This window comes from Carcharhinus amblyrhynchos, chromosome 13 (genome assembly GCF_965287045.1).
Source record: "Carcharhinus amblyrhynchos chromosome 13, sCarAmb.v2.hapA, whole genome shotgun sequence".
NCBI classification, from domain to species: Eukaryota; Metazoa; Chordata; class Chondrichthyes; order Carcharhiniformes; family Carcharhinidae; genus Carcharhinus; species Carcharhinus amblyrhynchos.
In genome coordinates, this window is record NC_137336.1 from 57,025,263 (window position 1) to 57,048,215 (window position 22,953).

The 22,953-nt window shown below is 41.5% G+C and overlaps 1 protein-coding gene across 5 annotated transcripts; it reads right to left on the reverse strand.

Moving 5' to 3' along the window:
• Window positions 1–217: 217 nt before the first annotated feature.
• Window positions 218–21,873, reverse strand: LOC145351929 (E3 ubiquitin-protein ligase NEURL3-like). 5 transcript variants are annotated; one of them, XM_080201719.1, is made up of 6 exons: window positions 21,747–21,873; window positions 20,935–21,061; window positions 13,689–13,762; window positions 6,382–6,927; window positions 3,948–4,070; window positions 218–1,859 (listed from the first exon to the last, which is right to left on the reverse strand). In XM_080201719.1, the coding sequence occupies exons 3-6, from the start codon at window positions 13,759–13,761 to the stop codon at window positions 1,621–1,623; spliced, it is 981 nt and encodes a 326-aa protein (XP_080057845.1). In that variant the 5' UTR covers window position 13,762; window positions 20,935–21,061; window positions 21,747–21,873; the 3' UTR covers window positions 218–1,620. The 5 variants fall into 5 exon arrangements, with proteins under 5 accessions (XP_080057845.1, XP_080057844.1, XP_080057847.1 ...); XM_080201718.1 differs by lacking the exon at window positions 20,935–21,061 and having other exon boundaries at window positions 21,747–21,872; XM_080201721.1 differs by lacking the exon at window positions 20,935–21,061 and having other exon boundaries at window positions 13,607–13,762; window positions 21,747–21,869.
• Window positions 21,874–22,953: the final 1,080 nt, after the last annotated feature.

Genomic DNA, 22,953 nt, shown 5'->3' on the forward strand with positions numbered 1-22,953 from the left:
ATTCTACGTGTTCCTTCTGTCAGACTGGTGGACATATATTGGAATGATAGGGTACCATTCTGGACGGTGTGTAATAATGTGGTCCCTGATATCGCACAGAGTGCTTCTTCACTAAGAAACATGATCTCATTGAATGATGGAGCAGACTAGATGGGCTGAATAGCCTACTTCTGTTCCTACATCTTATGGCCTAATTTAATAAAATCAAGGTGTCTCATTGTATCAAGTCATTTTATAAAAATATAATTCTTTATGAGCACAAAGTAGCACCACAGTCAAAAAACGTACAATTTATAGAGTTACAATATCCTAACAACAATAACCTGAACTTATATAGTGCTTTTAACATAGTAAGATGTACAAAAACATTTCACTGCACCAGTATCAGGAGATAGAGCCACATAAGAAGTTAAAAGAACAGAGGACAGAAAGTTTAGTCAAAAGTTTTAAGGAGTGCCTTAAAAGAGAAGAGAGAAGCTTAGGAAGGGAGGGCTTAAAGAACTTGAAACTTTGTCAGCTGAAAGGAAACTAACTAATGGTAGAGCAATTAAAGTCAGGAAAATGGAATTGATTAGAATTGGAAGAGTTCAGAGAGCTTGAAAGATTAGAAGGTAGGAAAACCGTATAAACACACAAGGTCTTCATTGAGACTTTTAGGCTCTCGTCACTAATATTTCATTTTGGAGAAGCAATGGCAGGAATTCAGTTTAAAGCTGCAGCACAGAACCAAAACCAAGATCACACAATCATTTATATTCATCTCTCAATAATGACCAAATATGAACCCCAAAAGTTTATCACACACACGCTAACCTTTCCTAGGTGAGGGAATGCAAGCCTCTTCTGTTGCTTGTAAAGAAATCATGAGGCAAAACCAAACTGGATGAGGTGGTGGTTTGTTGCTGTACACAATGAAAAATAAAGCCACATATCAGCTGCTTAATCACTAGAAGAGGGAGGCAGTCTTTTTTCACAAGCATTGGGAATCGATTGACAATGAATAGGTAAGACCTAAAGGCTTAACACCCAAGAAAGACTGGGGATTGTTATTTCTCAGTGCACATGGTCCTTCATCTTTCCACATGTCATCTCGAGTTGCACTTTGTCTCTCCCACTCATCCCATTCAATAATCTCCAATTCTTGGCTATTAACTGACTGCAACCTCAACAATAATATTTTTAGTTGTTTGTTCCACTTCTCGTATTGCTTCAATAACTGAGGCTGCTTCCTTGTTACCAGCCAAAATGCTTACTCCTCTAACTCAAGTCGCATCTTTAACTTTTCCAGCTGCTCCTCATCCTGATTTAACCCTGTTCATTTCATTCCTTTTATAGGCTTTTACTCTCCCACAGTCTGCCCCATTCATCGCTCCACACAGATTCCTGTCTCTCTCCATCTCATCCTTCTCCCACCTATCCTATACTCCAATATTCTGCCTGCATTTCACACTGGACCTTCAAAATCACCGAGTGCTCACATTTGCATTATCCTCCACCAGTCCACATGTCCAAATGCCACAGAAGATGTATTTAGTGTGGCAGGGAGCCAAGCTGCTGACATTCAAGTGAAGGTCATTCAGTCACTCCAACAAATGGAATTCATGTATTATTCCTGAGGTATTAGCTGCGGTACGTCTTGATGATCTCTTTGACTGGTTGTCTGCAGATTGGGCATTTTGCATTCCTGCTGAGGAGCTTTTTACCGCAGCCATAGCACACGCACATGTGTCCACACTTGTATAAAACAGAATCAACTTGGCGAGAACAGCAAACAATACAATCTTCATCCAGGGATTCTGAGAGCTGGGGCTGACTATCTGATGATACTTCAGCAGCACAAGGACTGGAACCAGAATGGCCTGAAAATAAAGTTTTCAACGATTACCACATTAATCAAAAGATGTCTCTATTAAAGAGTCAAGTTAATGCTGTTAACATCTGGTTAATATTTTAATCGACTCAGTGGCTGCATCCAAGTTGGTACATGGCCTATCCTAATTTTCAAAACAAGAGGCAAGACACATGTCAGGGGACAATTATTCACAATTGTAGCAGAGAAAAAAAAGTTCAGTTATGGATATCTGAAATGTCACTTAAAATTCTGTAGAATTCATGGCCAGGATTTTATAGTCCTTCCAGGATTTGTGACCCCCGCCCACACACACCCCCACATACACACACACCCACCAGCAGATGTGGCAGGCCATTTAAATTCCCATTACTTTGGGGCAGGACCATAATATCCCCTCAGGCAGGAGGAGTGGCCATAAAATCCTGGCCCATTAGCTCAATCCTGACAAACTTACTGGAATTCTGCAAGATAGGGAGTACATCAGAGACATGAGCCTAGCCAAGTTTTCAAAGTTCAAAAGGCTTTTAAAGAAACTGAAGGCTCACAAATTAAACAGAAATTAGGAAGTTGAATTGATTTGATAATGGAAAACAGATATCCAGTGATGATCCTCAGGCTTTAGGGAGGAAAGACAAACATAGAAAGGCAGCAGCACATGGTATGTTTTGGCATGGTGAATTCGGCATTGTCCTTTCAACACATAGGCCAGGCAAGCAGGATTTCACCAAAATTTGCCCAAGAGTCAGGATCAGACTGAAAACTGGCATACCTCACCAAATGCACTGCCGGGTTTTCTCTGCAGATATTCTGGCACTCAGTGGCAGGGCAGAGCAAGGCCTGTTGGCAAGGTCGGGGCACCATCTTTAAAGGGCATCCTGATCACCGCTGAAAATAAACTCCCTCTCCCCCCGCGACAAGTATCAGGGTGACCCCCACCCCCCACCAGAAGGCATCAGGCACTCTCCTCTCTTACTGGCACTTGCCTTCCCACCACCACACATAAGGGACTTCCCTCTCCCCAACCAATGGACTCACCAGAGGCCCAACCCTGCTGCTGCCAGGGTACCTTTGCCAGGACTCCCCTAGGCACTATACTTACCTTGGCACCCCTGGCAGGCTCCCCTTGATCGATCCCTGTTTTTATGAAGCTGTTTTAAACCTTGCCAACATGGGGCCAAAAATATGGCTGGGGAGCCCTTTATGATATTGAAATTTGTTGCAATGTATTGAAATAAGGTTCCCTCTCAGAACATTACATCACTGGTGAGAATCTAGTTCCCCAATTCTTGCAGGATTAATGGCCCTCCCGTCACTGTTAGGCTGACATCTAACACAGGCTCAAAACTGCCCCTCTGAATTCCGACAGCTTTTTTCTGGTGGGATTGGATATTGAAATATGGATTGGACCCTATCATTTAACATTAGGATCTTGGTTTAATGGCAATCCAGAATAAGAGAATAAAGCTATTTTGTCTCAATGCAGGTACTGAATGGTACAGGTATATTGTTGTCCTATCAGCATTACGACTAAGTACCAACCCAGCCTGGATCAAAGAAGATGAGATCTGCTCTCTGTAACTTGATGTTATTACAGGCATTTTTGTAGTGGCAGCTGAGCACCTAATGCACTTGATTTTTGCAATTGTGACTCTCAATATTGCAGAATACATGTTCAGGAAATGGATGGTAAGATCTATAAAAGCCACAACTGGTTCATGATGCGCCTTAGCAATTGATGGCACTGAAGTGCATCGTGATAGTAAGAAAGTTCAGTCATCACCCTACAGCGCTCACACTGAGACCGACTAGGGAAGTTCACTTCACAATGCCTGCACTCACAATGATCTCAGCCGCTTCAGGATGCAAGTGTGCAAAAATTGTGCCAGATGCAGACAGCTTTAGGAACAAGACTCAAAATCATTCAGCCTCGGATCAACTAGTGAGAGAAGACCAAGAGGCTGAGTCAATATGAAACCATGCTTTAAAGTAATGGGATATTGTTTCTCCTTCAGATGCTGCTCAGCCTTTGTCCAGCAATTGCTCTAAGGGACTTAAGTAAAGATTAAAGCCCCGAGTGTTTGCTAATTGCTCTCACCTTTGGTGGGTGTCGCACAAGAGGCTGGCGTATCAGAACACGATGTCTGGGACTTGCCGCTTCTGACTGGGAGGGGTGGCTGCAGTGGTGATTTTCTCTGGGATACACATTTCTCGGAGGAATCTAAAGATATGAATATTGAATGAGAGTGACAATACATTAGATTAGATTAGATGTAAAATATCATGAATTTCAAATGATCAGACTTTGTCATTCCTGGTTTCATATTAACCATTAGTTACAAAATTTCTACACTTAGATTTACTAACTATTTATACAGGGCCATATTGCAAATATTGAATATATCTTGGAATAGTCTCACTGAACCTACTCTGCAGCCTCAATGACTGTAAGCTGCATGCAGCAACATTCTGGCCAAGCAGGGAGAATTAAAGTCACTGGATGGTTACAAAATCCACTAGAACAAATACATCTGAGCAATAAATCTAAACAATAAAGATGGGAGAGATCACAAATGGCAGCTGTCTCTTTAAGGAGAGTGCAATAGCTTCCCTGACAGAGACAGTCTGCTACCATCACTCATGTTAGTTACATAGGTACATACGAGTTAGAATCAGGAGTAGACCACTCAGCCCTTCAAGCTTCTTCTGCCATTCAATGAGATCATGGCTGATCACTTTGTAACCTCAAATCCACATACCCACCTACCCCCCATAACTTTTCACTTCCTTGCTTATTCACCTCCGCCTTAAAAATATTCTCTGCTTCCACCGCCTTCTGAGGAAGAATTCCAAAGAGAATCCTCAAAGCATCAAGTCCCCTTTCAATTTTAATTTAAATTTATAAATAGTGAATGATAATGATTAGATTAAAACAGATGCTAAAATGCTGTAAATGAACCTGAACAGGGGATTTTTACAGTAACTTCACTGCAGTGTTAATGTAAGTCAATGTGTGGGACTAAAAAACAAAACTTCAAACAACAAGTTGTTATCAAAATGTGTGGAATTTTATCATAGTGGAGAAATTTGACATTTCCATTTCTGGAAAGTTAGATAGTTTATCAATAACTATGAATTTAGTAAGTCGTCAAAAACCCAGTTACACCACATTCAAAAAGATGTGGGTTTTTCTAGGGTGTCTACAATGTGGTTAATAGTGTAACATTGGAAATTTTCATCAATTCAAAGACTTCTTTTGAGACTGCACTTTAGGTGACCTCAAAGTACATTGTCTGGAGGAAGAGAGAATCACTAACAGAAGCTTTGTGATTTCTATGTTACACTGTCCATGTGCAGATTCCTGAATTCACTGTCAGTTTCAGTGGCGTATGCTGACAGTTTCGCCATCATTGCAAAGTCACTTAAAATGCCTTGGGTTTCCTGCATGCAAATAATCCTCCTGATGAATACCATTCAATGATGTAGTGAGCTGCAGTCTTTAGTCAGAAGAGTTAATTGAAACATGTGATTTACATCTGGAAGATTCTACATTAAAATTAAATAAGCTGGAGACCTTTCAGCCTAGTAGCATGTCGGGCGGTGGCATGGTGTTTGAGGAATCTTTACTGCTTTCAGGTTTACATAACTTTTCGTACAGCTTTAAACCTATAGATTTTAAATTTTCCCAATTTTGACCCTGGTCCCAAATGTCTGATTCCTACTGGGTTCTCTGGAGGCTCATTCAGGTCCAGTGATCCTTCTTTTGGGAAGACAAAAGGAGAGTGTTGCTGGGCTGTCCAACTGCAGAGGGCTTCACCACTAAAATCAAATCTGTCCTCTACCAACATCGACACACATGTGAACACAGTAATAAGCATGAGTTGCTGAATAGCAAATAGTAGCAAGAATCCTTTTCTTCTCATCTGGGGAACTAATAATGCTCAAACTGCTGCTCTGACTGAGATGAGCAAGGGAGACAGTGGCGTAGTGGTATTATTACTGGACTGGTAATCCAGCGATCCAGGGTAACTCTCTGGGGACCTGGGTTCAAATCCCACTCAGCAGATGGTGAAATTTGAATTCAATATAAATCTGGAATTAAAAGTTTACTGATGACCGTGAAACCATATGACTCTGATTGTCGAATGCCCTAAAAACTCATCTGGTTCACTAATGTCATTTAGAGAAGGAAATCTCTATCCTTGGCCAGTCTGGATTACATGTGACTTCTTACCAAGTCTAGATACATGTAACTCCAGGCTGACTCTTAAATTCCCCTTCAAGGGGAATTAGGGATGGGCAATAAATACTGGCTCAGCAAGTGATCCTCTCATCCCATTAAAACAACATCTATCACAGAGCAGAGATTATGCCTGGGAACCTCTATGGTTTAATAGCATGTCACATGGTATATTTACCCAAGGCTATCAGGATGTGAAATAATCTAAGCCTATCTCCTATCCAACTAAATATACAGTAAAGAATGATGAATGTTCTCTCACAGCTTTCAAACATGTCAATTAATTCTTTACCTTGGAGCTGGACTTCTTGTGTTGTTCCGTACACATCAATGATTACCCACAATGGCCATGACACCAACAGTCCTTTCATCAGGAGGTATTCCCTCCCTTCATTCACACTGTACAGGAGGTGGCCTTGGCTGTTCACCCAGAACGAGATGACAGTTCCCTCTTGCGTGCACTCATGGGGTAATGCACTGACCCAGAAACCCTGTGTTTTCTCTAGGTCTGGGCACACAAACTTTGGAAGGGCATTGGGATCCATGAGCGAGGGGTCATAGATCGTGCAGCCTAGTCGCAATCCCCCTTTCCATGAGTCATCCGTCTTTGTGATCTTCACTCTCACTTTCTCCTGGATAATGACTGGACGGTTCGTAAAAACGATCCCATTACAGAATCCAGATTTCCTCCATGCGCAATGATGGGATGGATCCATATTTATCTGGGTCCCCTTGGTGTACGGATGGAAAAAAAGGGGACTGAGCAAGGCAGCTGGTTTTTGAAGAGATTTTGTCTTTTTTCCACAGGTAGACCATTGGCCATTTCTTTGTCCATATTCTGTGAATGAATAAAACAAGAAGGGTGCTTAGTGCAACACTGGTGTATGCAGGACAACATTACTAGGAGTTTAGCACAAATAGATGATCGTCTAATACTGAGAATTATTTCCTTCAGTTGGCTAATCTCATTCCATGCTTAGCATTTGATTGAGGTACATTGCCACTGGCAAATACTCAACACTCGATAATTATTTGCACATTGCATCACGGATGTCACATTTCACACAACTCTAACTGAGAAGCTGAGTAAAACACCAATTAGAACAATTATTAGAGAGTAGCTTCCATTTGATCAACCTGACAACTTTGATTTCTTGTTTGTATTAAACATTTGGGCCATGTATTTGCATTTAGAGGCATCTGGCAGTGAGAACTTTAATACACGAAGTTCCAGCTGAACCACCAACGCCCACGATTCAAAGACAAATGAGCAGGCAGAGCAGGACAGGCTGGAAGGAGTAATTAAGAACACAGGAGCCGAGGCCCATCAGAGGAAATAGCTGCTCTGTACATCAACCCCATTCACCCACTTTAGTTAGCTCCATATTCCTTTATACTCCTATCTAACAAATATCTGTCAATTCAACTCTTCAAAATCCAGTTGTACACAGCCTTTTGGGAACGAGTAATTTCTATACTTCGTGGAAAGAAGTGCTTGCTGATTTCACCCTGGCCTGCTGTCTCAGAAAAGCAGCCAGCATAATCAAGGACCCCACGCACCCCGGATATACTCTCACCTTCTTCCGTCAGGAAAAAGACACAAAAGTCTGAAAACATGCATCAACAGACTCAAGACAGCTTCTTCATGCTGCCATCAGACTTTTGGACGGTCCTACCATATATTAAGCTGATCATTCTCTTCACCCTACCTGTAACTGCAACACTATATTCTGCACCTTCTCCTTTCTCTTTCCCCTATGTACTCTATGAACAGTATGTTTTGCCTGTATAGCACGCAAGAACCAATATTTTCCCTGTATCCCAGTGACAATAATAAATCAAGTCAAATTTAATGTGTCCTATCATTCTTCAAAGGAAGGTTTTTCCATTTCTATCGTTTCAAATCTTTTTCTGATTTTAAGCAACATGATTAGTTCTTCCATTATCAAGAGAATGTAAGTGCAATTTATGAAGCCTGTCATCAGTGACCCTTAATTTATCCCTAAACAGCATGGTCGCACGACGGTTAGCACTGCTGCCTCCCAGCACCAGGGACCTGGGTTTGATCCTCGGCTTGGGTCACTGTCTGTGTGAAGTCTGCACATTCTCCCCATGTCTGCGTGGGTTTAATCATAAAATCCTACAGTGCAGAAGGAGGCCATTTGTCCCATCGAGTCTGCACCAATCCCTGAAACCCCACAAATATACCCGCAAATCCCTGAAAATTACATATCCCAGGACACTAAGGGGCAATTTAGCATGGCCAATCAACCTAACCCGCACATCTCTAGACTGTGGGAGGAAACCCACGCAGACATGGGGAGAACATGCAAACTCCACACATTTTCCTCTGGCTGCTCTCTCTGGTTTCCTCCCACATTCCAAAAGACATGCTGTTAGGTGCACTGGCTATGGTAAATTCTCTCTCGGTGTACCCGAACAGGCGCTGGAATGTGGCGGAGGGGATTTTCACAGCAACTTCATTGCAACCTACATGTGACACTAACAAAATAAACTTAAACTTTGCCTCCCTGGAAGCGGCTTTGTTTGTTCAATGTCCGGAAATTAACCAGTTACCGAAGTCAAGGAGAAAAAGGGCTGGTGGCAGAACTGTTAATGTTTAATTTTGTTGAGATGCATGAGGGAATAAGGATCATGGTGAATTTAGCCAACAGACTGGCTATGGAGAGAACTTGTTTAGCTTTCTGGGCCCATTTGAATTCGCTCATGATGATATCCTTGTGGAATTGTTTGAGGAGCAAGTGAAGCATTCCTTCTTATCACCTGTTTTTGTGTCCGCTGACAGGTGCAAACACAGCTATTTAAAGAATGAGCGATCCTTTGGTCAGCTAAATATGTACTGCTGTATGAGTCACCATTTTCAGGAAAGTACAGGGAAAAAGGAGAACTGGATATAAACAGCCTGCCTCCTCAGCAGACATACTGAGCGGTAAATATTCGATTACCTTTCATTTCTTGGATAAAAAACCAAGAGTAAAAATGTGTCAGTGACTATTTGCAACCGGTTGTTAAAGTAGCAATGACAAGAACTCCACCGAAAGAAGTTAATCCAAGGCATTAACATGAGTCACCAAATCATACGCACAGAAGGAGGCCATTTGGCCCATCACATTTGCACTAGTTCTTTGAAACAACAATCCAATTAGTCAAACAGCCCAGCTCTTTCTGCATAGTCCTGCAAGTTATTCCTGATAAGGTGTTGCAAATCTTTATAGTCTTTATTAATGTCAGTAAATACAGCTTGCTTCAAGACTCCACAACAGATGGCTCAGGAATTCATTTACTTCAGGAGGCTCCACACAGAAAACTCAATTTTAACTCATTTAAAACGCATCCAACTCATGTAAAGCTGTAACTGAAGACTATATGGACATTTACCATAATCTTTACCATACTCCACTGCACTTTTTTTCTACATCCAGCACATTTAGTTTAGGTGTCCTGCTCTAATCCACAAGGCTAAATAAAAGAGTCCACATTCTTAGTTCAGCAGCTAGGAGATTACTGAGGGGGCTTTGGCTCTTACTTCCATCACTCTGGAAATTTGACCTTTCCTGGTGCCTCCTAAAGAAGGTGTTGGAGAATGGCAAGGGAAAATTCATATCCTCAATACTTCATGGCTATTCTATACTATGGTAAGAAGTCTGACAACACCAGGTTTAAGTCCAACCGATTTATTTGATAGTAAACTCACAAGTTTTCGGGCTTTGCCCCTTCATCAGGCAAATGGAGAGTTCTGGCCTCAGAGCCAGCATATCCTATACATATTCTATACTATGCCATGTGACCACTGAGCCACCAGTTAACCCTAAGGTACTAAATATTTCATACAAGGCTTGTGTACATGCAGTTAAATTGGACAAGCAGACTATTTTTACTCTTCCTACCAACCAGTGGCTTGGTTTTTATTTCTCAAGGGCAAAATCACTTCCAATGCAAATGAAACCATTGCAGAATTTTGTGGATTTCTTGGACAAAGACATCTTAATTTGCAATTGTGCAGCACAAGTCTCCATGACCATTGGTAGCTTATTTATTAGTTATAAGTAGGTTTATATTAACACTACAGTGAAGTTACTGGGAAAATCCCCTAATCGCCACACTCCGGCACGGAGGGATCTCTCCCAGTTACATCGGGGACCTGGGGTGGAGGATGATGCATGCAGCAGTTCTGTACAACCGTAGGATTCACTTGTTCATGGGCTCCGAAACTTGCCCCTTCTGTGGCCTTGAGGAGTCCGTGGACCATGTCTATGTCTCATGTCTTAGGTTGCACTCCCTTTTTGTTTTCCTGAAGAACCTTTCATTAATGTTTTGTTTGCACTTCAGTCCCACCCTCCTGATCTATGGACACCTGGTGCGGAGAGGGGTGGGTTGGGATGGTGACCTCCTCGTGAACCTGCTCCTGGGCCTGGCGAAAATTTACCGGTCCAGGCAGCAGGCAATCGAGGGGGCCATCTACCCTGATTGTCTGCCCCTCAACCATGGCTATGTTCATGGCCAGATGCCCCTGGAGTGGGAGCATGTGAAGCCCACGGGCACAGGTGATGCCTTCTGCACCCATTGGACACCACAGGGGCTGGGGTGCATTATTGACCCTAATAATCACATTTTAAATTTGATGTTTTCAAGTTTCCTTTGTACTTTGATTTTGTTCAGGCTGTTCCCCCTCCTTTTGGGGAGCTGCCCCTTTTACTTTGTCCTGATTTAACTTGAGTTTGTTCATTTAGTTTGACCTAAAAGAGGCCACACTCTGGCACCTGTTTGGGTACACTGAGGGCGAATTTAGCATGGCCAATGCACCTAATCACACAGCTCATTAATCCACACAGTTGACCAACAAATCAATTTGAGAACCATTAGGTTTGTTAACTCTGGTTGAACATCTTGCTGGAAGTTTGATCATTAAAACCTCTGGTGCCTTGCCACCCTGCAATTCTTAATATGCAGCAGGATATTAAGCAAGGAAAATTAAAAAGAAACACAATTAACTTCAAACCCTCTCTCTCCCAGGTTGCTTGCAGGTGTCCCGGAGATGGATTGTTAATACGGAAGACTCCAGTTCAATTCAGGAGGGTTGGTAACCCTAAGCAGTATGATGTTCATGCCATCATCATAGTTATGATCGCACATTAGAGTCAATTATAGTAAAATTCTAGCCAAACATAATTTTCTTTTTTGTGAGTGCAGGGAATACATTCATTGGGGCTTTTTTTAATAAATTGGTGTATTTTTTTTTCCTATGCGCCAGGCAGTATGTGTCACTGTTAGTGTTGAGACTTGTCCCGAGTGTTTTTTTCAGCCTGAGATGTGAACTAGATTTCGTGTGTTTCACTCAGTGCATCCCACATCATGGGCTATTCCGGGCAAACAAATCAAAATCCTGACGTAACTCAACTTGTTGGACTAGATCTGCACTGGCTGAAAAATCATAATGACATGGTGCGAGGCGGAATGAGAATTGGGTTATCTGGGGATACCTGAGGCTCAGCATTTAAAAATCATGATTCAGGCATGGGATCATCATGTGGGAAGCACAAAGTGGAGGTGTTTCTTCTGACATTAGTATAACCACATCGCATCCTCTGCAAGTTAAACCTATTAAAAGGAATGTAATTAAAAACACGAAACTACCCCTGGGCTGCTCACACCCAGCAGTAAACTGGAACAAACCGCTTCTGCAGGGAGTTGATGAAGTGAAACTCCAGGTTACTGTGGCTGCTCCCAGCAGCCTGGCGTGCTTGAGGTAGACTGTAGGTTGCTAGGAACAGTCACATCTATTTAAAGACAAGTTGTTACACGCTGAGGTTTAAGTATTGATACTTTTCAAGTGATAAGTATCAAGTAGCTTCAAATAGCCATTTTATTTTCACGGAAAACAATACCAAACAAGACATGTTTGTAACTGGAATTCACCCCTGATTTATCTGTTCAACAAGCCACTGCATTACCTGAAATAGCTCATGCTGCTCGGAAGCCACAGGAATGACTTCCTTCGTCACTACCTCTCCTTAAAGGTTAATGCAACGAATGCTTCAGAAAACAAGTCACAACAACCTGGTGCCTCAAGAACGGTCCCATTGTTTTAAGGGTAATCTCCATTGCACTAGGGCCTAAAAGGATACCTCTCCAACACCTGTCCAATTCATCAACAATTAACCCGGTCACATTAATGCACAAATCTAATGCCTGTGTTCTATCTTCTGTGTCCAAAAAAAGTTATCTTTCCCAACACCTTAACATCTTTCTGTGTCATCTTTATCGTGTGGGCAGCATGGTGGCGCAGTGATTAGCATTGCTGCTTCACAGCACCAGGGACCCAGGTTTGATTCCTGATTTGGGTCACTGTCTGTGTGGAGTCTGCACATTCTCCCTGTGTCCGTGTGGGTTTCCTTCAGGTGCTCTGGTTTCCTCCCACAGTCCGAAAGATGTGCTAGTTAGGTGCATTGGCCGTGTTAAGTTCTCCCTTGGTGTACCTGAACAGGCGCAAGAGGGGTAGCAAACAGGGGATTTTCACAGTAACTTCATTGCAGTGTTAATGTAAGCCTACTTATGAAACTGATAAACTTAAAAAATACTTAAACTTTACTTACATATGGGAAGTATGCCAGTGGTGAAATGAATAATTCCTTTTCTTACTGGGTCCCGAGTCTGGGAAGGATACTGCCATGTTGTGATCCTGTCTCACCCTCTTACTTGCACCGACCATGCAAACCTGACTAACTGAATTCAAAGACAGGAGCTGACTGTCTATTGGTTCTATTGGTTCTGCTTTTGGTTCTGCTTTGACGTGTGTACGTGATGACCTAATTAAGTCAGTGCTGCTCTTAAGATGTACTGAAAACAGGGAGGACAGAAAGCAGGAAAACAGCACCCAAGAGCTATCCAGTTAAAGTGAAATATTGCGTTGGCATGCCTCCTTGTCAGGAGAATTCATTGCTGGTTGGAGTCATAAATTGCATTCAATGACTCTTTCATTTGTGTGAGAAAACAAAAATGCAGTGAATCATGTGACACCAAGATTTGTTACAACAAGCAGGCTAATATGAGCATTTCACTGGGTTATGATACCAGTTCTATCACACTGGAAAACAGCACTGGTTGGTTTCATAGAATCATAGAATTCCTATAGTGCAGAATGAGGCCATTCAGCCTATTGAGCTGTACCGACAACAATCTCAACTAGGTCCTATCCCCATAACCACAAATATTTGCTTGATTCCCCTGACATTAAGAGGTAATTTTGCATGGCCAATCCACCAAACTTGCACATCTTTAGACTGTAGGAAGAAACCAGAGTACCCAGAGGAAAACCACACAGACACGGGGAGAATGTGTTAACTGCACACAGACAGTCATCCAGAGTCAGAATTGAATGTGGGTCCTTAGTGCCGTAAGGCAGAAGTGCTAACCACTGTGCTACCATGCCACCTCATTTCAAACTAGACTTTTACAGACAGACACTTTTTATTGCTTAGACGTTTGTTACACTGAACTTGAGGCTGCACAACTGTTATGTCCACAGTACAGTCGCAATAGTCAAGTCTCGAATTTCCTGTGTGTTCCCTATGCTTCCACCTTGTGCACTGCAACCAACAAAATCCACGATAGGAGGGCATTTCCAAGACCACAGAGCAAAGGGCCACATCATTCTGAAAGATAAAACAAAATCAATAGTCGTCCTCTGTCGTTCTGAAAGTGAAATTAAAACTCTGATGTATTGTGTACAAAACTAATATTTTTGTATACCCCAAGCAAAACTGCCTCCTCCCCTGCTTATAGTGGAAGCACTGACTTTGTAATCAAAAAGCATGAGATATGATTAGTAATAACACTTTTGAACCAGGTTAAACAAGAATTCTCCCTCCCGTCCCGTATGCACTCCAGAGAAGCTTCAGCATGCTAGAAAATTAGACAAATAAACACATTGTGGCTCCTTTGTATAATTCCACATGAAGTGATTCAAGTCTATATTGCAGCTGACATTAGGCATAGCAGAGCCCTCCATATACTGAGTTTAAGGTATTCTGGATACATCACAATGTCATTTTCACCTACGTTTTTAGTGTCAGCTTTTTGTCGGTTCTCTCAGAAGGCTCGAAAGCCTCACTCCAGAGAACTTGAGCATGAAAACTAGCTGGCAGTTGTTGGAGGCTTTAATAAAGATTCAGCCTTCAGATCTCAGTGGAATGTAACAAGGCAAATTTATTCGAGCTTTTACCACATACATGTGGGAGAGGCCTTCCAAGTCAAGCTTGGAGATACTCTGTGGCTTACAGCTCAAAGCACTATATTTATACATTTTTGCATCACAATTGAAATATGCATATCACTTCAAAATAAACCATGTGTTAATCAAATGTAATTGGGGCAGCACACTGGTCAGCATTGCTGCCTCATATCACCAAGGACCGGGTTCAATTCAGGCCCCAGGTCATTTTCTGTGTGGAACTTGTCATTCTCCCCATATATGCGTGGGTTTCCCTGGGTGCTCCAGTTTCCTCACACAATCCAAAGATGTGCGAGTTAGGTTGATTGATCATGCTAAATTGACCCTTAGTGTCAGAGGGATTGACAAGGTAAAAATGCACAGTTACAGGGATAGGGCCTGGGTGGGATTGTTGTCAGTGCAAGTTTGTTGGGCCGAATGTCCTCTTTCAGCACTGTAGGGATTCTATGATTCTATAAAATGTCAATACTTCTCCTTTTCTCTGTATTGCAAACTAGGCCAAACTCAAGTCACAAACCTCCAGTCTTTATGGTTTTCCTGTTACCTGTGGTTTTATCAGAACTTCTGCTTCTGCAATTTTCTTTCAGCATACTGTCTGATTTTCATCCGTTCCAAGTGGTGGTTGTCTGCACCTATAATAGTCATGCTAATGGTTCTTTTCTATGGTCTTGCAGTTAATTTAGTTACGCTGTTCTATTTCCTCTCCTTAGATCTAAACTGAACATCATCCCACAATTTAAGAAAAAAAAGGGTATGTTGCACCATTTTGCCTGGAAAAAAAGTACAAGAAACATGCCCGTTCATTCAATGAGGAAATCAGATTGACTGTGTTTAAATCAGCATTGATATTTTGCTAAATTGAGACAATCTGGTAAGTGGGACATTTTATGCTGTAATGTCCCAATTAACAGATTTTGACTATTTTGCACAGATTATAACGTACAGATTAGTTATGATCCTTCCAGACATTTTGATTGACATTGTGTCTAAGGATCTAACTGTATATAATTCTGCTTCTATCTCCCTTGTCCATTTTGTACTGTACCATGATTCACAGCGTTCTGCTTTTTTTCCATGTTTTCTCCTTTTTGCACTCTTTTATCTACTTTACTCATTTTGAGCAGGAGTGTTCCACTGTTGGAGATATGTGGTGGGATTTTCCTGCCGCGCTCGCCCCGTAACTGCAAAATCCCGCCCAAGGTTAACGGATTAGTCCATGGTCCATCCCTCACCCACTATAATTCCCATGGCAAGCGGAACAAGAAAATTTACCCCACTCCCTTTCAGGTATAAATCAGGCTCTCTCTGATGGAATTACGAGTACGCGCTAGTATTTGAAGGGCAGCTGGAGTCCAGTCCAATAGTTACCACTCAAGCAACAGTTAAAACGTGGTCACAGGTATAATTTCTGCTTGTACGCTTTTGCTGTGCACAATTTGGCTGCTGTGTTTCCTAATCCTATTTTATTGACTGTGTAGTGCTTTGGGATGGCCAAAGTTCATGAAAGGCGCTATGTAAATACAAGTACAAATACTTGGCATTTGGAGGGCAGTGATATAATTAGACAAAGTCCGCATGGATTTACAAATGGGAAATCATGCTTGACGAATCTATTGGAATTCTTTGAGTTTGTAACTAGTAGAGTTGACCGGAGAGATTATTTGGACTTTCAGAAGGCTTTCAACAAGTTCTCACATAATAGACTACTATGTAAAGTTAAAGCACATGGGATTGCAGGTAATGTCTTGAGATGGGTAGAAAGCTGGTAAGCAGATAGGAAGCAAAGAGTTGGCGTAAATGTATCTTTTTCGAATGTCAGTGACTAGTGAAGTTCCGCAGGGATCTGTGCTTGGACCCCAACTCTTCATGTTATATATTAATGATTGGAAGACGGAACTAAATGTATTATTTCCAAATTTGCAAATGATACAAAGTTGAGTGGGGGGGGGGGGGGGGGGCGCTGTGGGAACGATGCAGAGATGCTTCAGCGTGATTTGAATAGGCTGAGTGTGTGGGCATCTGCATGGCAGATGCAGAATAATGTGGATAAATGTGAGGTTATCCACTTTGGTAGCAATAATATGAAGACAGATTATTACTTAAATGGGTGTAAATTGACAGATGTGGATAGTCAATGAGGTGTCCTCTTGCATCAGTTGCTGAAAGTAAGCGCACAGATACAGCAGGCAGTAAAGAAGGCAAATGGTATGTTGGTCTTCATAATGAGAGGATTTGAGTATCGGGATAGGAATGTTTTGCTGCAATTATACAGAGCGTTGATGAGGCCACACCTAGAGTATTGTGTGCAGTTTTGATGTCCTTATCTGAGGAAGGATGTCCTTGCTACAGAGGGTGTACAGAGAAGGTTTACCAGGCTGATTCCTGGGATGGCAGATCTGTCACACGAGGAAAGATTAAGTTGGTTAGGATTATACTTATTGGAGTTTAGAAGAGTGAGAGGTGATCTCATAGAAACTTATAAAATTCTAACAGGGTTAGACAGGGTAGATTCAGAAAGAATGTTCCCAATGGTGCGGGAGTCCAGAACTAGGTTTCATAGTTTGAGGGTGAGGGGTAAACCTTTTAGAAATAAGGTGAAGAGAAATTTCTTCACCCAAAGGGTGGTGAATGTGTAGAATTCACTACCACAGAATGTAGTTGAGGCCAAAATGTTTTCTGATTTCAAGAAGAAATTAGATATAACTCTTGGAACCAAAGGGATCAAGGGTTATGGGAGGAAGGGGGATTAGGATATTGAATTCGATAACCAGCCATGACCAAGATGAATGGTGAGCAGACTCAAAAGGCTGAATGGCCTACTTCTACTTCTAATTTCTATGTTTCTAAGTTCTTTTTTTGCCCAGATATTCACTGGCATGCTGTGGTGTTACCTGATGCACTGAATCAAAAATCCCATCCTGGGTAGCAAAAGGCCCATGACCAACAGATGGTGAAACCACATCAATAGCACAAAAGAAACCAATGAACAATGCAGACTGTGGCTCTTGAGAATTATAATGAATGTGGAGCATTAGCCAACTGTCCCAAGATTCACGTCATTGAATGCATTTAATATTTTAACTAAATGCTTATTTAATGTTTGCACCAGTTATATATAGCATAGCATATATTTGATGACACTGCTTGTCAGTAAAGTGGCATAATTGACGTAATTGGTGAAAAGACTATATTAAATCGATTGAATTTATGCTCTTCTAAAAATATATGCATTAAAACAAATTATAATATAACACAACAAAGAACTATAGCGCAGTGTGTTAAACATCAGTTTAAACCAATTTATTTGGGGATGAAGGATTTTTCTCTCTGCTGGCTGTCAGGGTTTTTGCTAAATGAGTTGTGTGCTTTCAGTATTGCTGAAAATCCCTCCAGTTCAAGAGAACTGGCAACCTCCCTCAGAGAGGTCACTGAATGGTTGGTATGGGAAGTGGAAAAGGTATGACCTAATGCAGTACAGAGGACATGCACTGAGGCAGGAACCAAACTACATTGCGGGCACGAATAGAGAGAGTTTCCCCCATGTCTAACCTTAGTATGTAGTTCATTCCCCACCAAATGAGCTTTGATGAGCACAATATCCAAACACACAAAAAACCACTCATTTAAATAAAAACTGGGGTGGTTCACAAATATTAATCTCCTTATGTCCTGACGTAATGTGAATAAAAAGTGAAAGAGCTGCCAGTGTCTAACTGGGAGAAGAAAATAAGGCAATGTCAATGTAGGCTGCCTCGACACTAGAAGTAAACAGCAGCTTGATACAGGTGCACCACGGAGTAAAAAGCTGTTAATGTTTAATGCTGGCAGGTTGCAGGCGGTCAGTGAAGCAGTTAGATTTCAGTTTGTTGCTACCCAGTGAGATACGGCTGCCATGGCTGCTGTTACCGAGGCTTATCTTCCCTGGGAATGAAACACCTCACAGATGGGCAATAATAAAAGTACACAGAGCCAGTCATTTACGATATCCCTATCTTCTGAAACTTACAATCAAGCAACAGGATGTGTAGAAATAAAAGAAAATGCAACTGTCTATTGGATCGAGATAACATCAGCTCTTCACAAACAGGTAAAATAAAATCAGCTATCTATATGTGTGTACTTTGATCATAAACTCTACCAGGATACTCCTAATCACATGGCAAAAGTACAACATAAAATCACCTCCCACCCTATATCTGTACATTTCTAATTGTCTATTTGTATCTTTTTGTTAAATGAATAATTTTTTCTCTTGTGAATTTTGTGCTGATCAAATTGGGAAGTATACTGACTTCAATGAAGATCAGACAGGGTGTAAACAGGCTGTCAATTCCCTCTTGCCTGCCCAAAACAATGGTTAACTGTATCTAGTTCTATTGAATTCAACCTTCACAGCTGAATGGACTAAAAGATGTTATTTCAGGAAAAGACTTTAAGAAACCTAATGTCAGTACAAGATTCTAAGCGCATCCCATGTTGATTTACTCATTGGACAATCCCAGTCTCCACTTCAGTCTCCATTTCTGCATCTTCTCCACTGTCTTGTATCTTTCTCATTATGGTTCAGTCAATGGGTTTGACTATGGCCCCCTTTTAAGAAAATAATCTTACAATAGCTCCCTATTTCTAAAGAGGACATCTCATTATGGGGCCACTTTTAAGAGAAACATGACCAGCGGGAACCTTGGGAATATCAATCGAATTCTATTTAAAATCTATTTATTTTAATTTGACATCTTCTATTGTCGCAAATACTATTATATAATTAGTTGTAAGAATTGAGCAGTATCAGATTGTGAAGGGAGGATTTGCCAAGCAGGAAGATTTACTAACATGATACCATTAAGCTATTGTCGAATAAGCTCTGGTGGTGAAGGTTTCCAACACCTTGTTCTAAACATTTTATATCAAAGTTTCAACAAACAATTATTAAACCTAATAGAAACAAGAACTCCATTTCGAATGTGAGTCTCACTGTTAACTCTTGTTCGAGTGTTTCTGTCAAGCTGTTGTCACTATCAAGGCCTCCTCTAATGGGTGAGAGTATAACTGTTGAAGCTTTTGTTAAAAGCGAAAAAAAATCCTCAAAACTAGAAGTAGTCACGATCATGGCTCCTTTTAAAGACAGAACCTCACCATTAAGATCCCATTTAAAAGAGGAAGTCTTGCTGCAAGGTTCCCTATAAAAAGAATCTGGCACCATCGCTTCCTCTTTTACAAACACGGATGTTATGAAGAATCATATTTAACTTGAATATCCATTTATTTATTTAATTCTTTCTGTCTTTTTTTTAACAGTAAGAACCAATAAAATCAGCAGCGAAATCATTTGGTTGAGTTACTAAAGACAAATTCACAAAATGCATTTTTTGTGAAATGGTTTGTCTCTGCATCAACACTGCGGCAAAATAATGTCCAAATAATGCGGCAGGACCTTGCCTGACTCTCAAACAAATTTAAACCAAACTCTTTAGTGGTAATCCCAATCCATGGCATATGGAAATCAAGTTCAGACCTTTTAACCTTTTAAGTCTCTCTATACTGATACTACACTTATGTCTGAATATTTGGATTCTGTACTGCTACAATGAAGCTGTAGAACTTCATAGAATCATAGAACCCTACAGTGCAGAAAGAGGCCCTTCAGCCCATCGAGTCTGCACCGAACACAAGCCCACCCAGGCCCTACCCCCATATCCCTACATATTATACCCACTAATCCCTCTAACCTATGCACCCCTGGACACTAAGGGGCAATATCTTAGCATAGCCAATCAACCTAACCCCGCACATCTTTGGACTGTTGGAGATGTTAGGGGTAAGTTTTTCACTCAGAGGGTGGTGAGTGAGTGGAATCGGCTGCCGTCGGTGGTGGTAGAGGCGAACTCACTGGGGTCTTTTAAAAGACTTCTAGACGAGTATATGGGATTTAATGGGATTGGGAGTTACAGATAGTTCTATGGCCTGAGAGTTATGGATGTGATCAGCTGAAGGGCCTGTTTGTGCTGTAGTGTTCTATGTTAAACCGGAGCACCCGGAGGAAACCCACACAGACATGAGGAGAATGTGCAAACTCCACACAGACAGTGACCCGAGCCGGGAATCGAACCCAGGACCCTAGAGCTGTGAAGCAGCAGTGCTAACCACTGTGCTACCATGCCGCCCAACTTATGGTTATGATTTTGTCTTTATCAATATTACTCAACACCATCTTACTGTCAGTAATTTCTCTAAGTAAATTCTAAAATGGTTGGTTGTCAGCACCCAGTATCTACACAATGTAAAAGGGCTCAACCTTGCCTCAGTGGTAGTCAGATTATTGTGGGTTCAAGTCTCACTTCCAATGCTAAAGCAGATACTTTAAACTGACACCCAACACAGTCCTGACAGTGCAGCAGTGTCAGAGGTGCTGTTTTCCAGATGCAATGTTAAACTGAGATCTTGTCTGCAGTGTCAGATGGCCATTAAAAGACGACATGTCTCTGGTTGAAAAAGAGAAGGGACCTTCACCCTATATTCTCCCCACAGCAAAGATATCAACATCCTGGGGGTCACCATTGATCTCAAACACAACAGGAACAGTTATGTACATACCATGGATACTAGAGCAGATCAGAGACTAGGTATCATATGCAAGGTGTCTCAGCTCCTGTCTCCCCAAAGCCTGGCTACAATCTACCAGGCACAAATCAGGAGTGTGATGGGAATCGGCTCCATTTGCCTAGAAGGATACAGCCTCAACAATATTCAAGAAGCACAACACCCTCCAGGACAAAGAATTTTACTTCATCAGCTCTTCAAATATCAAGAGAATGACAGGAATAAACGAAAGGACATTGAACAGAACCTACTAGTTCAAAACCTGTAAAAATCATCACAAATATACCATGTTCTTTAATGCGGGTTATTTTATCTGAAGATTGACTTACTGAGAATTGTGCAGAATGTGGTGACAAAATGGAATAGCAACAGATTGTTACAAACCAATAATACATTTGCACGATCTTATTAGACACATGAATTATTTATAGCTGTGTTGAATTTACTGAAATATCCGTTGATCATAATTGTAACAAAATAACTTCTTTAATTCTTCATTGTTATCTTATTGAGCGCGTTTTCAAAAACATGTTTGGGAATTTCAGCCTTGTTAATTAAAATTTAAATATTAATGAACAACGAAGCTGCAATCTCCCAAGGATGCGATTTTACTTTGAAATTTAACATCTTATGCAGCCTACTGCTTAAAATGTCTCTGAGAGAGGAGCAGGATTAAATAATGAGTAGAAGACTCGATGCGCTCAGATAACAAACGTTTTTAAATATATATATATATGGATTAATAGTTACACTCCCTATATTGAGTCCACATTCTCGTAGCATGCAAAGGCGATCGGATATCTTACCCCGGGGAGCTTGTTTGATGTAGCTGTTTCCCATGCTTAGTGGCATTTAGATGTTGGTTAGCCGGTGTCTCCCTCAGTACCTGTGCTGATGCTGCTGGTTCTCCTCTCTGCTCGATTACTTATCCGCCAGACACAGGGCGGTGCTTCCTGACGTGATGCGAAAAGGGGAGGAGCTGTTGATGAAAGTGGAACAGCCCAAGTCGTGGATTTTTTGTCGTTTTCAGTCAAGACAAAAGCTCCAGGGTTGAATTGTTAATGTTAAAAATGGCAAGAGGTCGCACAGCCCGCTCTGTACCATGTGCTTTGTTCAGGCAGTTTCCTGCAGGTTTATCTGGATCAGACACAGGGCATGAGCTTCGGGCTCTTTACACCGAGCAATGTGCCATCTTCTTCCAAAGAGTCACTCCAAAAAAAACTCAACTGCAATTTCCTCCAATTTGCCATTGGAGGAAAGACTAAAGCCATTGTTCTTGACCCTCACGACAAACTCCGTTCCTTCCCTACAGATTGCACGCTGAATTACAGAGGCTATGTGATCATATGGTATCCAGCTGAACAATGATCACCCTGCTTTAGCTCAAACAGAAATAGAAAATGCGGGGAAATCTCAGCAGATCTAGCAGCATCCGTGGAGAGAGAATAGAGCCAATGTTTCGAGTCTGAATGACTCATGGACAGAGCTGAGATTTTCCAGCACTTTCTGTTTTTGTTTCAGATTGCAGCATCCGCACTATTTTGCTTTTACCCGCTTTAGTTCATCCGTTACTGAAACTCCCATTCGTGCTTTGATTATCTTCATTCAAAAGCTCTCCTAACCAGACTCCCATTCATCACACTCTGCTGTCTCCAATCTGCCACCATGTCCTGTTGCCCCAGTGCTCCTGTGCTCACCAACCTGCATTGGCTTTCGTAAAATGGCAACGTCACCAATTTAAAATTCTCACCCGTGTTCAGATCTCTTCATATCCTCACCCTTCCCTGTCTCTGTAACTTCATCCAATACTACAACCATCAGTGATCTTAATATTTAACAAATTCTCACTCTTATATCGTCCAACCTTCTCTTGCTCCACCATTAGTGGCTGAAGCTTTGGAATTCTGTCTCTCAACTTCCCTGCCTTATCATCTCCACCTTCCTTTAAGAACTCCCTTCAAACATAAGCTCTTTAATGGTTTCTCCTTGCTGTCAATTTTTGTCTGGTTATGC

Coding starts and splice junctions, on each gene's coding strand:
- LOC145351929 (XM_080201719.1), bottom strand. CDS start 13,761: ATGATGTGGCCCTTTGCTCTGTGGTCTTGGAAATGCCCTCCTATCGTG. Junction 4,071..6,381: donor ACAAGAAGTCCAGCTCCAAG/GTAAAGAATTAA, acceptor TCATATCTTTAG/ATTCCTCCGAGAAATGTGTA. Junction 1,860..3,947: donor TTGTGCGACACCCACCAAAG/GTGAGAGCAATT, acceptor CTTTATTTTCAG/GCCATTCTGGTTCCAGTCCT.